Below are 17,068 nucleotides of genomic sequence, written 5' to 3' on the forward strand. Positions count from 1 at the left end.
TCCTAGAAAGTACCATGCTCCTCTCATTCCTATTCCCCTGATTGATGTTCCCTTCCACAGAATTGGGGTCGATTTAGTCGGACCTGTAGAGCCCTCAGCCCGAGGACACAAGTACATTTTAGTCCTCATGGATTATGCTACCAAATACCCCGAAGCTGTTCCGTTGCGCTCAGTCACTTCCAAAGCCATCGCACGGGAATTACTAGGGGTCTTTGTGCGCGTTGGCATCCCGATAGAAGTCTTGACGGACCGGGGGATGCCTTTTACCTCAGAGATGTTCAAGGAGACTGCCAAGTTACTTAAAATAAAGCATCTAAAGACCGCGGTGTATCATCCTCAAACTGACGGTCTGGTAGAGAGATTTAATCAGACACTCAAGCAAATGCTTCGTAAGGTGGTCAGCGAGGATGGAAGGAACTGGGATCAGCTCCTCCCCCTCGTCCTTTTTGCTTACCGGGAAGTCCCACAAGCCTCCACGGGGTTCTCCCCTTTTGAATTATTGTATGGGTGACAACCCCAGGGCATATTAGATATCCTAAAAGAAGGACGTGAAGAAGAGGCTCTTCCCTCTACAAACATACTGGAGTATATCGCGCAATTACGCGATAGATTCGGTAAGATTCTGCCCCTCCTTAAAAGTCACATGGAAGAGGCCCAAGCAGCACAGGTCCGATATTACGACCGTGGCATGTCTCTCCGGGAGATCGTGTTATGGTCCTAGTGCCTACCTCCCACCCTAAGTTGCCCCTACGAAGTTAAGGAGAGGAAAGGACTCGTCAACTATTTGGTGAGTCAACCCAATTGTTGGCCGAGGGAGTGGGTTTATCACGTGAACCTGCTGAAACCGTGGAAGGACAGGGATCCTGATCCCTCCTCCGGTCAGCCCCACTCACTCTTTGCTCACATGGCTAGCCTTAACTTCGGTGCGGATTTAAGTCCCAGACAATGACGGGAGCTGTAAACAGTTATCCTGTCTGTCCTGGAGGTAGTGAGTGAAAACCCCAGAAGGACCTCTCTGGTTGAGCACAACATTGTGACAGAGCCTGGGATTATAGTCTGAGAACGTCCGTATCGTCTTCCCAAGGCAAAAAGGGCTGAAGTGGAGCTTGAGCTCAAGCACATGCTGGAACTAGGTGTGATTGAGGAAAGTCATAGTCCCTGGTCCAGTCCCATTGTATTGGTCGCTAAGCCTGATGGGAGTTGGAGGTTTTGCAATGACTTCCGTCGGCCTAATCAAGTCTCCCAATTTGATGTCTATCCAATGCCACGAGTGGACGACCTCTTCGAGAGGCTTAGACAGGCTCAATATTTGACCACACTGGACATGACAAAGGGGTACTGGCAGGATCCTTTAATGGACTCCGCAAAGGTTAAAACCGCGTTCAGGATACTGACAGTATCGTGTCCTTCCATTTGAGTTACACGGGGCTCCAGCAACCTTCCAGCGTCTGGTGAACAAAGTGCTCTGGCCTCATAACTCATACAGTGCTGCCTACCTGGAAGACGTGGTCATCTATTCCAGCACATGGATGGAACACCTAACAGCATGTCCGAGCGGTATTGCGGACGCTGGGTGAGGCCGGGCTTCGGATTAATCCCAAGAAATGTTTCTTTGGATTGAGCGAAGCCAAGTATTTAGGCTACCTGGTGCGTTGGGGTACCGTGAGGCCACAGTGCTCCAAAGTAGATGCCATTTTGAAATGGCCCCGTCCGCGAACCAAGCGGCAGGTCCAAGCCTTTCTCTGGTTAGCGAGGTACTACCACCGGTTTGTGCCCCAGTTCTCAGAAAGAGTGGCGCCCTTGACTGATTTGACAAAGAAGAGGGCCCCAAACATTGTGGTATGGACTGAAAAGACAGGCGCTGCATTTGGTGACTTGAAGCAGGCCCTTACGTCCGCACCTATTTTGAAGGCACCTAACTTTTCTTTGCCTTTCATCCTCCAAACGGACGCTTCGGACACAGGCCTGGTAGCCGTACTGAGCCAAAGTGTCGATGGTGTGGAACACCCCATCATGTTCCTGAGCCGGAAACTGTTGGACCGGGAGACCAGGTATGCAGCGGTGGAGAGGGAGGCTTTGGCGATTAAATAGGCGATTACTCAGCTGAGGTACTACCTGTTGGGCCAGGAATTCACCCTTGTCACGGACCATGCACCTTTACAGTGGATGGCCCTGCACAAGGAGTCGAATCTGCAGGTCACCCGGTGGTTTCTTGACCTCCAGCCTACAAGTTTTCACCCGTTCATCGCCGGGGCGCTCTTCACACCAACGCTGATGCTCTTTCTCGGGTTCATGACCTCTTGGGCTGAGGGTTGGCCTTGTCACACACGTGCACATGGGAGGCAGCTAAAGGGCTTGAGTAAGAGCAGTTCCGAGGCATACCGGGATGTGGCAGAGTGCACTGACTCTTTTTCTCCCTTTCCTGTAGACCATTCACGGGAGATTCCACCTGGGTCTCTTGACGTCACTTCCGGGACCAAGCCTATGGAAGGAGACCTTGCCGGCTCCGGCCCCTGTGATGTCACGTCCGGGCTCGAACCAATGGCTGAAGACCTTCATGGGCCCGACCCCTATGATCTCACTTCCTGTCTTCCCCTTTAAAAACCTTTTCCCTATTCCCTCAGTTCTGTTTTGGACTCGGTTTTGTGCACATCAGTGCTGTATATAATATTACGACTTTGCAGCCGGGATACCAATTATACGGGTGGCTGCCCCAAAACTTTCTATGTCTCGGAGTCAAGTTTGTGACAACAGGCAGGGGTCTTAACTAGGAACACAAGAAATATGTAAAGGGTGGACAGACGAGAAGCAAAGTCAAAAACAAAAATGCAAAGCAAAGGTCCTACTGTCTTAATCTTCTTTGTTTATTTATCTGGTTTGTACAGTGCTATATACTGTATACCCTGCCGTTCTTTATTATATTCTGTAAGTGCCTTGAGAATGGGAAAGGTGCTATATAAATAAAATGTATTATTATTATTATTATTACTAATGTCTTTTGTTACCTCTGATGCGAGAGTTAATGTGACAGATCTGTTAGAGTGATCTTCAGTCCGGTATAACAGATATGCGTTTTACTTAGATGCCACCTTAAACAGGGAGCCTCCTAGCATGAAGCTCACATGTCTGGCAATGTGATAATATGGCCACGGCCAAGGAATTGGCCATAATAATAGAATTTCCTTAATAATAAAAAATGTTTTAATATTAAGTTCTAATTCAATATAAAAAACAACTCAAAAAACAAAATCACAACAGAGTGGACAACATTTTTTAAAAAAACAACAAAACCATAAAATGTTATTGATGCTCTAGATGGTTTTACAAGCTATTGAATTATAATAATTATTATTTTTTACATGTCTCTTGCATCTTGGCTTATTTTTGTTGAATAAATAACAGTGTTTTAGGTATGTATTTTGTTACCTGTCCTAGAGTCTGTTGTGTTTTAAGACTTGCCGATTGTTATTTATGTTGTGATACTGTATATACAATAATGAAGCTTAAAGAGAGAATACTGCATTTCCACATCACTATATTCAGAATGTACTTAGACCATGAGGAATGGATGAGATAATATGTATTTAAAACTATCTGGGTGGGTAATCCCACCCTGTGTAAAAGCAAACAAACAATGGAGTCTTCCTTTCCACTCTTTACCAGTAAATGAGTCACAAATCTGCCAGTAGCCACAGAGAGTCCTTACACCATAACTAACAACATTAGAGAGAGTAACATATAATGGAGATAAAGGAAGTAAAAAAACAAATATGTCTCTTGGGTCAGACTACAGTTATCCTGGAGTCCGAAATAGAGGTTTATTTACAAACTTTTAGCGTTTATTATCAGTCAGCCACTACAAATGATAGAAATCCTAGGGGACCACAAATTCAACAGTACTGGGCCTGTGTATGAAAATGTGATCGTGCTGACCTGGTAAGGCAGGGGCCATTTAGCTTAACTTGTATTGATTGTGTACACAATGAAGGATCTAAGTATCCAGCATTGATGGTGTTTGGGGATTTGAGCGTGGATTTAATGGAGGGAGATTCAGCTCATGATGAATATTTAATCATTAAATTGGCAGCTGCTAATTTGTGGTTGTTCTATGAAAATGGACACATAACTGGCCTACCTAGACCAAATAACATGTCATGGAATGAAACTGTTAAAATGAACACACACAGGATATGGTGGGTTGTGTTATACTGCAGGAGTTTCTAATTACGATGTCTTTGCCATGTTCCAGGTCTCAGCTTGGTGCCAAAGCCATTGCGCCGGGGGCCCTTCTAGATGCAACACCCACTCCACTCACTCCAACAAAAGCCCACTTTTACTTTTACCTAAGTCATATATAGTGGGAAAAGCATGGCTGGGAAGAAGCTCCTAGAAACTCCTAAAAACTAATCAGCAAGAAAAAACACAAAGCAAGTGGAAATGAACAGACATTTCTAGTAGTGACCTTTTCAGCATCATGTGAAAAATAAGTTCTTCAAAGGCACTTGAGATGTCCTAAGAACGGTTCTTTGCTAAGCCCAAGGAGAGAATATACAGTAGCTCCTTCTCTACTCCCAGGGCCAGATGGTGGTCTCTCTCTCGTATGAGCAGATGTGAAGATAACTCTGATCTCAGCTGACTACCCTGGCAGGGTAGTGAAATGACTATTCTGGCTTTTTCTCTCTTGCTACATTGAACTTGTTGACTAATTAAAGCATGCAAGAGGATTTCTCTTTTCATTTCCTGAACTCTGATTTTAAAATAGAAACCCAGACAAAAATAGAGAAAGTTCACCAAAGGGCCCAGTTTACTTACAGCATGCAAATACACATCTAGAGGTTTTCCACACAGACAGTTGTATTTAAGGCAAAATGGTTGCAAAGCAATTAGTGCTGGTGCCTCCAGGGACTGGAACAAATCTTGGCTGTTGTGATCTTTGTTATTGCCTTCTTCAAAATTGTTTTTTGAATATGAATATTTTGTTTTCAAGCACTTGTTTTTATTTTTATCATTACGATAATGATGTCATCTTGCTCCCATTTTGTACTCAGTTTACACTGAAACTGCCATGTTGTTTATTGGTTGCTATGCTGGCTGCGTGGCACAGTTACGCCTCACCTGTATAAGATGGTGGCAAACAATATCTTGCATCCTCGCTTTTGGATACCTATAAACAAACCTCTTCCATGACACATTCTGTATTTCTGGTTTTAATCAGAGAAATTATTCTTCATTAATTTTGGCTTCTTAGCTTTTGCAAGTCTTTTGACATTAGAATTGTGTCTGGCATTTTGGCTCTGGTGGTAGAGTTTTGGCCTTCATTTATACTAACTCTCTGCTCAGTTTTCTTTACCATGAATTTGTCCAGTCCCTTAAATCGTTTATCTTTTTGTTTTATCCTCATAGTTTTTTCAGTGTGCATTTTGTTTCTCACAAAATGCTCACAACACTAACCTGGTGAATATCCATTTGAAGTTTGCACTTTCTCCCAAATTTTTGAGTCCTGTCTAGCACATGATATGACTGAGACTAGCCACACCTACTTGAGACCCTGTGATTTGATTAAGCGGGCTCAGAAAATGGACGAATGGATGTTTAAATTGATGAATGTTACACATGTTATAAAAGAAATAAGCAGCTCCATGGAGAATCCCAGCAAACTTACTTACCTATTCCAAGTGACAATGCCATACCTTCCAGGATACCAATTAGGCTGAGTCTACGGCTGTGTGATATGAGATAGCAGGAGAGACTGAAGAAGCTGAATCTTTTCAGATTAAGTAAAAGGAGATTAAGTGGGGACATCAATGAAATTTTCAGAATTGTCAAGGAAATTAGCATGGTGGACCCCATTTGGGACTTTAAATATGTTCTTCACCAAAAACATGGAGGTCTCATTTATAAAACTTCACGTGGGTTCAAGTGTGACATAGCAATAAACAAATCTGATTTGTAAAACCTAATGCATGCACATTGCTACAGAATTTAACTTTATAAATCACATTTATTGTGTAAAATTTAATGCTACTTTAATGCCCTGGAACATCAACACAGACTATGCTAATCAACCTCATACATATGCAGTCAAAATGCTGCAGAACTTCACTGGCTGATAAAGCAGTCTCCCTTCTAACTCATCAAGACCACATCACCAGCACTGAAGAGTATCTGGCTGCACTCCACAACTGAACGTGCAAGATCATGTACAGCATTATAGCACATCTCCTCTGCCTTCTGGGGGTCAGAGAAAGACATAAGGTGCCAATATCTGAACAAGTAGCCACTATTTCCTGGTACATGGAATACTATGATTGTTGCTACAATGGATAGTATAAGCCATATAAAAAACTGAGGATTCTGCTTGTTACCTTACTAATAAGCCAGCCACCCTGTACAGTATCGTAATTTCCGTCAAAGATACTTTGCCTCAAAATAAATTAATCACGGGCTGAACAAGGTCTTGGAGACGCAACGTTCCTCAGCCATATCTTGGTATCACAGATGACTTGCGCATTGATAGAATGAAACTGCTCAGAGTTAACAAAAGCAGCTTCATTCTCGTTAGGTGCCCTTATTGCAATATGAGTGCAGTAAAGTGTTCTTCCATGCAAATATGCAGAATTGGCCCTCTAAAAAGGGAACTGAATTACAGTCTGTGCATCAGAATTATCACTTTTGAGGTTTTTAATACGTTTGTCACATCAACAAACATTATAATAACAGACAGGTGGTATGAATTTTTATACACCTTGGTCGTCATTTAGCTGCTTTGGCTGCATTTTCCTACTTGATCAAGGATGTTATCATTTTATAGTTTCTCCAAAACATTGCATATGGTTGGATCAGAGATGCTGTAAATATACTCACATTTTCCATTATGTTTTCTGTTATAAATCCCGACATTTGCATTGAAAGCTGCATACACACTTTTCAAGTTTATTGTTGTGCATATGCAAGGTTTATAAATCTGACCTATAGAGAGCACAGTGGACTAAGGGTATATTTTGGCAACATGTTGCAAAGTATTTCTTTTTCTGGAGAACTGTTGATACATGAAGAAAGTAATCAAGCAGTATGGTTGAAAGTAGCACTTTGAAGTCCTTAAAATTTATACTCATTGATATATTTGGGAGCATTAGATTAGTGGTTCCTAACCTTTTCACCCTTAGAAAATGTTTGTTTGCACCCCCTATAAAAGTAATATCACAGCTGAAGATGAAGCAGTCAAATTTCTAATTTTTGAAACACAAATTGAAACACATAGAGTACTGCAAGTGAACAAGTCAAACTCAAAAAAATAAGCTTTTAACTCAGTGAATAAAATTTAAATATAAATTGAGCAATTTACCTTTATAAATCTCAAGTATAAATCTCTGCGGTGGGTTGGCACCCTGCCCAGGATTGGTTCCCTGCCTTGTGCCCTGTGTTGGCTGGGATTGGCTCCAGCAGACCCCCGTGACCCTGTGTTCGGATTCAGCGGGTTGGATAATGGATGGATGGATGGAAGTATAAATCTGGAGCATCCCATGAAGCATTAAGTGCCATGAGAAAAATGACACGTAATCAGTTATCGAGGGGTTTGGGATATTGGAGACCCCCATGAAGCAACAGGTGCTGATGTGCTGCTAAGCAATGAAATGCAGCCAACAAGCTTTGTCCACCAGAGAACACCTACACTGCAATTCAAAAAAAGATGTGCTGCACAGTTTAAGTTGCTGCGCTACTGTCAGGACCACCAGCAGGACAGATGGGCTGAATGTAAGCAGCAGGTGTTGCATCCAATTCAGTTCCCCCTTGTCTCTTCAGGTACAAATGTTAATCAAACCTCGGAATCAGTGCCGTTTCATGACCTGAAATCAATACTAGACCTCGCTGTCTCTATGGATCATTGTAAGGTCCAAATTCAATTGTCTTATAAAAGTTATTCATCTTTATGGACACTCTGACGGCAACAAGTAACCTCTGATAATGCGTATTTTGGCAGCTTATTCACTGGTGACAATTGTGCGCACAATGCTTGGTGCTTTTCATATCACAGAAGAGGAGTACTGACGAATAAATGACCTACAAATGACAGCACATTGCAAGACACCGACTGCAGCACGACAAAGTTGGACAACACATCTCACTCGGTTTTGGTGAATCGTGATGCAGCCTTCCTCTTTGTTGCACCCCTATTTGGGGACCCCTGCTTTAAACCAACACCACACACACACACTGCTGACTCCTTTGGGCCACTTTATTATTAGACCTAATGACATTTGTTTCTTTAAATTAGCCAAACAATATTGACTCACTCACCTCCTTTGCTCTCCTAATACCAGTTTTGTACATTTCACCCTACGTGATCTGTTCTCTGAATATTGTCTTGTTTTTATGTTTACTATTGTTTTATGTTTACTGTTTCTCTTGTAGGTATGGTTAGTTTAACAATAGATTTGGCCCATCTTTATCCTCTTTCTATTCTGTCATGGTAAGACAAACACAAGAACTCAGACAGAGAAACCTCTCTTCTGTTTGCATCATCAAAGCACCTACTGCACATCCTTGGGGCTGCATTGTATGAATTCTGCTTCTGGCTGGAATGCTCATTGATTACCATTTTTCTTACACATAACAGCACACCCCTAACAACTTAAGACAAAATCAAAACTGTTTGGTTTTGTCGTGGCTTGTCGCAGACCATTCTAACTGAGGGATGACTGGAGGCCAACGGGCGTGCACTATGACTGTCTACAACTCTCTATGACTGTGTAAATGAAATCTGCCAACACAAATCTCACAACAAAGAGTGGTGCGTTGTGATGCTGGTTTTACTTTAATGGTTTTCTATTCATGTTTCCTCATGTGGATCCCAGAGGGGTGGTGTCATCTAATCCCGCAGGGCCTGAAGCTCTGTTTAGGATGCTCCTCAGGCCACAGTCTAATGGATCTCCGTGGCCTTTGGTTCTTGCATTCTGAGCTGGTCTGCTCCCTTTTATGTGAGTTGTTGAGTTACTATTAATGATAGTTTCACTTTGTCTTTTTTGAGTAGTTGGGAGATTTCAGCTGTGCGTTCTTTGCAAGGCCTTTAACCTGCATTTGCTTTGTCCTGGGTATGACATTAATCTGCATCCAGCTCTGCAAGCAGGTCCTCCAACTTACATGGAAAAATTGGGGTTGGTGGAAGGATTGGCCTTCCAGCCATCGTAAAAAAAAAAAAAAAAAACGAAACCTCACACCAAACCTCCAGGGTGGTGTTGAAGTGTCACCTGCTGCACTCGGGTCCCAGTCCAGGTGGTTCGGCATGTGGTGGGTGCTGTAACGCGCTATCGGCAAATGCTCCCAACCCCCCGTATTTCTTCTCACCTTGAGGGTTTTCCCCCTCTAGCTGGATTTCCAAACCATTTTGTTTAGAATTAATGTTCATTGTGCAACTTTGGGTGTAGTGTTTTGTTTGGATGTTCTTTGTGCTATTTCTTGAATTTTCAGCATTATTATAGAAGTTTTCTTGGTTTATATTTTTGGATAACTTACTTTTTTTGGTATCTAGACTCTCTCTGTCTTTGAGTTTTTTTTTGGTAGTGTTAATTTCTTCAGACTTTTTGGGCTTAATTGCCTTAAATAGCATAATTTTTGGGGAGGGGGGTTTCATGGTCTTTTCTGTTCTGACTATCGACCCTTATATCATAAGGGTACTAGCTCTACACAACATTCACAACTGCTTCCACCGATGAGCAGCCCTTGGCAGGGCATGTGTGTTGCTTAATAGATGTACTCATGTGCAGTATTTGGCTAACTGGCAGCATTTCATACACCACTCTGGCTTTTTAATTGTCCTTTTTGTCCAAGAGCTGCAATGTCCCTGCTGGCTCAAATTGTTTGTTTCTCCCTGTTCTATTACTTCATTACTCTCTAGATGTCCTCAATGTGTATAGCTTGTATCCCTTTTTGTAATTTTACACCACCACTGTTGCAGATTTGTACAGGGCCCTTACCACTTGCTGCATTAAATCTTCTGGGCCCCCCCATTGTCTACTATTGTTGCATTTCTTGCTTATGGGTTTACTTCCTAATATTGTACTGTGCAGTTGTTAAGTCTCATGTTATATTTTATATTATGTTATCTTACTAGTCCAGCAAAATGCCTTGTGATGATGCATCCGGCTTTAATGATGTAATATAAAGTGAAGATTGACTTGATATACTAAATCACTGGATTACCAGGCATGTTATTTACCTAATTTTTAAATCCATTAAAGCAATTATTAAATTCAATTTTTGACAATTTATCTCCGGTCTCAAATGTAAAGCAGGGCACAGCAGCCCAGGATGGAATGCCAGTCTATGGTAGGACACCCGCTTATAATCACACAGTGCCAATATGGAGTCACCAACTAACCTTGGAGTGTTTAAGAAAACCAAAGTACTTGGGAGGAAAAAAAAAACACTCATGAAGACCAAGAGAGAAACAATGCAGACTCCACAAAGACACTGCCCAAGCCGCCATTCATGCCATGGCCACTGGAGCTGTGAGATGGCAGCACCACACCCTTACTTGGATGGTGTTTTGATCCTAATACCCTCTAGGTTACTGTCTCTCACATTAATATTATTATTATTGTTATCATATTTTATTCACATTCCCTCTTGATATTTTGTCTCATTTAGACCAGTTACATACAGTATTTTAGGAACTCCATCACACTTTGTATTGCCGATGTTTCAAATCTTTGAAGGCAGCAGGTCATTAGGTCATTAATCTTACATCTCCTCAATCCTGCATTTTCCTTCTCTTTTTCTGAAAGTGTACAATTTAGAATAAATTCTTGTCTTTTTCATTTTTATAATTTATACAAGTATGTGCCTCACATTTTAATCTTCAAAAAATTCAAAGACTCATTTTTTAACACCTTATCTGTCTTTTTCTCTGGTGAGAAAGCATTTGCCTCACATATCATATCAGCACCGGTAGGACTGTGTGAAGCAGTATTGTGGAAACTCCGTTCAGATTGTGCTCTCCTTGTTTTCAGTGGGTCAGGTTTCTTATCCCCATTTTCTCCCTGAATATTAATTTTGAAGGGTTTGCAAATTGTTCATTGCCTTGTTGTGTTTCTATGTCTCCATGTCCTAGTTACCAGTGATCGCAACCCTAGTGCTTTGCAGGACAGTTGCTATGTTAGCACGTACAGTATAAAAGAAACACATTATTTTAACATTTTAAATAATGAAAGAAAGTATCACCCAAGTGAATCAGACAGCTTACCCCCTACAATACCATTTACTTGTATTAGTTTTAATACTATGACTTTGCAGCTAACACTTCTGTAGAACAAACAATAATTATGAAAGGAAAGGCCCCCTGTGGGAGCCCATGCTGTATTAAGATCTCTTTGTTGACGTACCCATACATGTCCACACTACTACTAACACTCGTATGAAGAAGTGAAGTCAGCCATTGTGTTTAGTTCTGCCCCCATAAGGTCAAGAGACAAACTCTTACAAAGTAAACTAGCAGTACTGCAGCCCAGCCTTTAATTGCAGTCTGTTTGCATCTGCATTTCTGCCTCAATTTTCTTTTGAATATGAACCAGTGAAGGATACTCTGATCCCAGCTGGATTTCTGCCGGGAGTGCCATCTACTGGAGTTGGCACATATGTGTGCATTTCATCCCAAGCCCATGCTGTTGCTAACTTTACCCTGGCACACTGTAGATGAGCCCATGTTAAAATGTCACCCTCCACTCTTAGAAATACTGGCTCTTTAATGGCTAATTATGTTTTTTTTACTGGGTCCCTTGTACAACTGTTGCTTGACAAAGCACCATTACATTCTGGGAAGGGTTTTCCACATATGAAGTTAGTTCTTTCTGCTCCCGAAAAAACTTAACGAAGTTTATATAATCTAATCTAAAAATTTCCTGATATGTAGAAAAACAAACTGAAATCTCTAAAGTTTGGGACATTACCTAGGCGGACACTAATAGATCAAGAAAACCTGAACATAGCCTGTATTATTGTATGCAACAAGAGTCCTTTAAAAATCATAACTTACTGGTATTTCACAAATCTATTATCATCTGTTCATTGTTAATTATTGATATGGATCTAAATAAATAAACGTTTTATCTGGAAGCTTCAGGTGGATGGTTCTTTTGGCAACAAAACCTAGTTCCCCTATTGCATCACCCTAAAGAACCACTCCGGCACCTTTATTTCCAAGAGTGTCTGTGGGGCTGATGGCTCCTTTTCCAAGCAATCCTAGAAAAAAATGAATTTCTGTAAATCAGTTGTTATGCAACTTGATACGTTTTGCACAAGACTTGGCTGTAGTCGCCAGGGCTGTCTTACCAGCATCACAGGCTCCCAGGCAAAATAGTGTGCTCGTTTTGACAGCAAAACAGAAACATATATAGGCATCAGAAACATTATGGGCCCCTATGCTCCCGGTGCACCCAGGCAGTGCCATTTGTGTACATCCATTAAAATGGTCCCAGTTGTTGTCTGTAAAAAAAGATGGAATTTTGGCAAGATATCAGTGCAGTATTTTTGCAGCACAATAGAAAATCATTCTCAGGTAACATTAGCAAAAAGTTTCAAATAAACTGCATAGCTCATTTTAGTTTAGGTAAGTTAAAAATCACTAACAATTTCTGTAACTGCATGAAAGATGTTTTAGAAAATAAGGTCCAACTTGTGAAGGTCAGTTGTAAATTGCTGAAGGCGCTTGGAGTTATGAAAGAACACAGATGTGTTGAAGATGCAAGTTATGGCTGACGCTTTGCTTGTGTCCAGTCCTGCGCTTTGGGGCTTGCTACTGCACACAATAGTCACTTCGTGCTTCGTAGGGTCTTGTCACGTAACAGTAAAGTGTCCAACAGATGGACGACACTTTACACGGTTTTGCACATCACCAAGTGACTAACGGAACCCTATACACAGCCCTCGCTGTCAAATGTCTTTTCATAACGATGTAATTTTTCTGGGTTGTTGGTAACATCGGAGACGAAAGCCCGCCCGTGCTGCCAATGCAAGCGCGTGCCCTGCAGGAGGGAGGGGTTAGCAGCGCACACGATCGGACCCTGCCTGGGGAGTCCGAGTACAAATGAGGCACCTCGGCAATCCAATGAGCCGAAGGAGGAGAACGCCAAGGGAGTAGGGGATGCGCGCTTGAGAAGAGCAGGCATGCTCTCGATGCAACAGTTCACTTCACTGACTCCTGGCGAGCAGTACCAGCAAGTCGCCTCCAGTAACGGGGTAGGTACAGCCTGGCGGGGCACTTCGACTACCGAACGATTCGATTCGTTGGGTGCGCATGGGGGGTTAAGAGGGTGCACTTAGTCGGCTTTCCGTGGCGACCGAAAAAAAAAAACAAAAGTGATGGCTGGTGCAGCACAGACGTGTCCCCAGGACTTGGCAACCTGAATCGCATCAGAGGCGACTGACTTGGTGTATAAAGGCTGCCACAGTTATCCTCGAAGGAACTGTTTTTGTCATTGACAAAATCAAACGAATGGCAAAAAACGTAGAGTTTAACAGATGTTTACAAAAGTTACGGTTTATTCCTCTAATTCATAGATTAAAGTGGTAAACTAATGCAAACTGCGATCCGCTTTTTGTGTTCTATGAAATAAAACGTTCTGGATTGGAATCCAGCAATACACTCGGTCACTAAATTCCACCTACTCGAGTAAAAGTGAAATAACGACTTGAAGTGAGCATCAGTATTTTCTTAAGGTTTGTCGATACTTATTACAACACTTGAAATGTGTTGTTATGTTTTACGAAGCAAACGTCGGAATGTTTTCTGTTGATTCTGAAGAAAGTAAAATGAAACAACTGGCTGTGCAATCAAACGCACTGATTCAGCCTCCTGAAATAACGCCGCGTAAAGGGCAGCAACGGTGAGGAATTCGTTATTGTATTGTATTGTATTTCGATAGGTATAAAAAGTACCGCCGGCACGCTTTTTCATTGCGTATTGTTATTTAACAAAAAATAACAAATTGTAAGAAAAACACTTAAACAAGATGTAGACGGCAATTTTCAAAATCATTTGTGCCATTATGTACAATTTCAATTTTGCACTTTTCTTTAAAAAACACAGCCGATCATCACGTCGTCTCTTACTAATGAATGCATGTCCTTTCAAAGTGAGATCGCAAAATAACGTATATTACCACACACAGGCACTCTGATATCAAGCGTCTCAGACGGGAAAGCTACGAATTATAAAGGATAAAACGATCTGCACGCTGGCTTTACATTGTACTATCTAGGCGAAGTTCGTCTTAAATATGGAGGCAATGGTAATAAAGTGGACGGTAAGGTAATTGACTTTAGCTTTAAAATCAAGCATTGCTTTACATTTTATATAGTGGCTTTCATAAACGTTGAAACCGGTCTGCAGAAAACTAAAAAAATATAAGAGTCGGACCCCCGCGTCTGTTAGCAGCCTTATCGACACTTTAATGATTAGACTCCGCTTCAAATGAGAGTTAGTTCGAGTAATAATTTACAGTCTTGACAATTTTCTCCTATCCGACGCGCTTTTTTCGCTTATCAATATTAATTAGCACAGGCAAAACCACTTTTGCGAGCTTCCTCTCACACCTCAATAGCTAAAAATAAGTTTTCTCTTCAAGATGAGATTTCAGATTGTCAATTCTATATGACGACTGCTGTTGAAATGGAAAGTATGAATACCAAAATACCTGTTTAAAAATAGCCGGACTTAGCGAAGTGCCCGTGGTCCTAGCGCCGACAAAATCAGCGGATATGCGACGTGACTGTTAGGAATCGAAACGGGCTTCCATCTGCGCCAGTAATACGCGCTTAAAACTTGTGTATTTTACAGGTAGACGAGGACGCTGCATCTCTCCATCCTTATTCCGATTAGGGTCGTGAGGCAGCCACACCTGCCCGAACTCTTGTGTCTCTGCGCTTAACCACAAGAACTCACGTCTCAAGTCACCACAAACCAGCGATTGCACAAGTTAATGAAGGAAGACAAGTATCTAAAGCAAAAATCGAGCACACTCACTACTACTTTAATTATAGGCATATATATTGTCACGAGAAAGTACGGTTTGGGAAAATGTGAAATAATGACAATGATGATAAAGCGGAACCCACCTGGCAAGCGACTTTAATGTTGAATGCCATCTGAACGTTCTTCTTCTTCTTTGTAAGACCCCATATTCCCCGACCACCGAGGTTTCTGAGTTGGGTTAATTGGCGGGTGGAGTGCAAACCATGTGAGTTCAAATCCTGCTACTGACACTGCGTGACCATGAGCAAGGCAATTCACGTGCCTGTGCTCCTACTGGAAAAACGAAAGAAGCGTGACAGACTGTATCTTAAATGTTGTAAACGCCTTGCATAAAAGCATCAGGTAAATCATAGTAATAAATCATAAACCGGCTCAGGAGGCATGAGTATGGATATGTGCCCAGTGATGAAGTGGCACCCCGGCCAAGACTTTTCCTGTTTTGAGATCTCAACTGGAGACCCTGCCATTGGATTGCGAAAGCAAAATTTAATGTTTATTTAATATAGTGCCTCCTATAGTGAAAAGCACCCATTGGCACTTTACAAATACACAAATACGGCACTTAGTTACAAAAATAGATAGATAGATAGATAGATAGATAGATAGATAGATAGATAGATAGATAGATAGATAGATAGATAGATAGATAGATATGAATAAATGGTAGTATACAGGATGACAGATAGATAGATAGATAGATAGATAGATAGATAGATAGATAGATAGATAGATAGATAGATAGATAGATATGAATATATGGTAGTATACAGGATGACAGATAGATGTATAGACAGATATGAATAAATGGTAGTATACAGGATGATAGATAGATAGATAGATATTCAGGGGCACAAGTCAGGAAACAGCTCAGCAATCAACTTGGCAAAAAGTTTGACGAAGTTAGTATAGTATGATTAATCGACATAATCGTGGATGTTACTACTTCACGGACTAAAGCCAGCTTATCTTTCGAAATAACTATTCCAATATTGTGATCTGTTAAGTTCTTTGTATTCGTAGTTGCGTTGCATACAATGTCAAACACATTATGTCGTATGTTATCTCTAAATAACGATAAAGAATACTGTATTATTTATTGAAATTCTGAGCCTGTCGTACAAGGTAATGAATTGCAGCTCTTCCCTCGGCTTTAGGACCCAGGGGACTTTTAGTGGCGTCTTTTCTGATCTGAAGAGCCTTCGTGTAAAAAAACGTGTTATCATCTGAGAGAGAGAGAGAAAGAGGTAGGGAGCCCATGAGCATTTCAATCCAAAGCATGCCCTTTAACGATGTCTCCTTAAATCTTACTTACACGTAAGTTTCATTCTGAAAAACCCGATCACTCTACTCGGCATCTAAGGAGATGTGTGAGCAAAGTCATAGCGTGGAAGTCCTGACTGCGTTTGACATTGGTGGTCGTTTGCTGGGCGCCGGCGAGTACGTGTTTGCGCGCGTGTCAAACGCTCATTTCACGCCGTCACGATGTCTATTGTGGGAGCCTGCATTTACACTTCCCACGGCAAAGTGTTCCCAAATTGAACACAGGGCGACATTCTGGAAGTACCTGTGCGTTGGCTGTGTCCTTTCATCCGCCTCGGTCGTAGTGCCGAGGAGAGTTCCCGGTCGTCTGCTCTTCAACTTCACGGTGAACTTCAGGCTGTCGTTACAAGTGAGGGCATCAGAAGGAAGCGCTCTGCAGCGGGCAGGACAGGACAGGGCAGGGCAAGGCAGGACACACACGGCGTTGGCGGCGCATTGCCTCTCAGTCTCAGCAGCTTGTGAACGTTTCTCCGAAGTGTGACCTTTTTTTAGGGCTCAAGTTTTCATTATTATTTTTTTTTGCCGTAAATATATTATTGAAGCAGTACAACTGACCGATTCATGTGGAACTTATCAGGTACCACTATAATCAGTAAGTCGCTTTGGGCAAAAGGGATCCTTTAACTAAGTGTCAACTATGCATCTTCTATATTTTACAATTCTATTTATTCTCTGCAGGCAAAATCAAATCTGGGCGAACAGCACAGTCGTCACTGGGCA

General features: G+C 41.8%; 1 protein-coding gene and 1 long non-coding RNA gene across 5 annotated transcripts in view; one reads left to right on the forward strand and one right to left on the reverse strand.

The window, feature by feature from the left end:
* Nucleotides 1-12,019: 12,019 nt before the first annotated feature.
* LOC127527955 (uncharacterized) lies at nucleotides 12,020-17,061 on the reverse strand. 3 transcript variants are annotated; one of them, XR_007935147.1, is made up of 3 exons: nucleotides 16,593-17,043; nucleotides 12,328-12,480; nucleotides 12,020-12,237 (listed from the first exon to the last, which is right to left on the reverse strand). It is a non-coding gene; the product is annotated as an uncharacterized LOC127527955 (long non-coding RNA). The 3 variants fall into 3 exon arrangements; XR_007935148.1 differs by lacking the exon at nucleotides 16,593-17,043 and adding an exon at nucleotides 15,112-15,165; XR_007935146.1 differs by lacking the exons at nucleotides 12,020-12,237; nucleotides 12,328-12,480 and adding an exon at nucleotides 15,193-15,301 and having other exon boundaries at nucleotides 16,593-17,061.
* Nucleotides 13,045-17,068, forward strand: part of corin (corin, serine peptidase) — a 215,654-nt gene continuing 211,630 nt past the window's right edge. Inside the window, exon 1 of one of the 2 annotated variants that reach the window (XM_051928354.1) lies at nucleotides 13,045-13,233. In XM_051928354.1, the coding sequence (XP_051784314.1) occupies nucleotides 13,162-13,233 (72 nt within the window). In that variant the 5' untranslated portion in view covers nucleotides 13,045-13,161. Of the gene's footprint in view, nucleotides 13,234-16,243; nucleotides 16,343-17,068 lie in introns of those variants that run through there. The other variant, XM_051928355.1, reaches the window with a different exon arrangement.

This window comes from Erpetoichthys calabaricus, chromosome 5, assembly GCF_900747795.2.
Source record: "Erpetoichthys calabaricus chromosome 5, fErpCal1.3, whole genome shotgun sequence".
Lineage (NCBI taxonomy): Eukaryota > Metazoa > Chordata > Cladistia > Polypteriformes > Polypteridae > Erpetoichthys > Erpetoichthys calabaricus.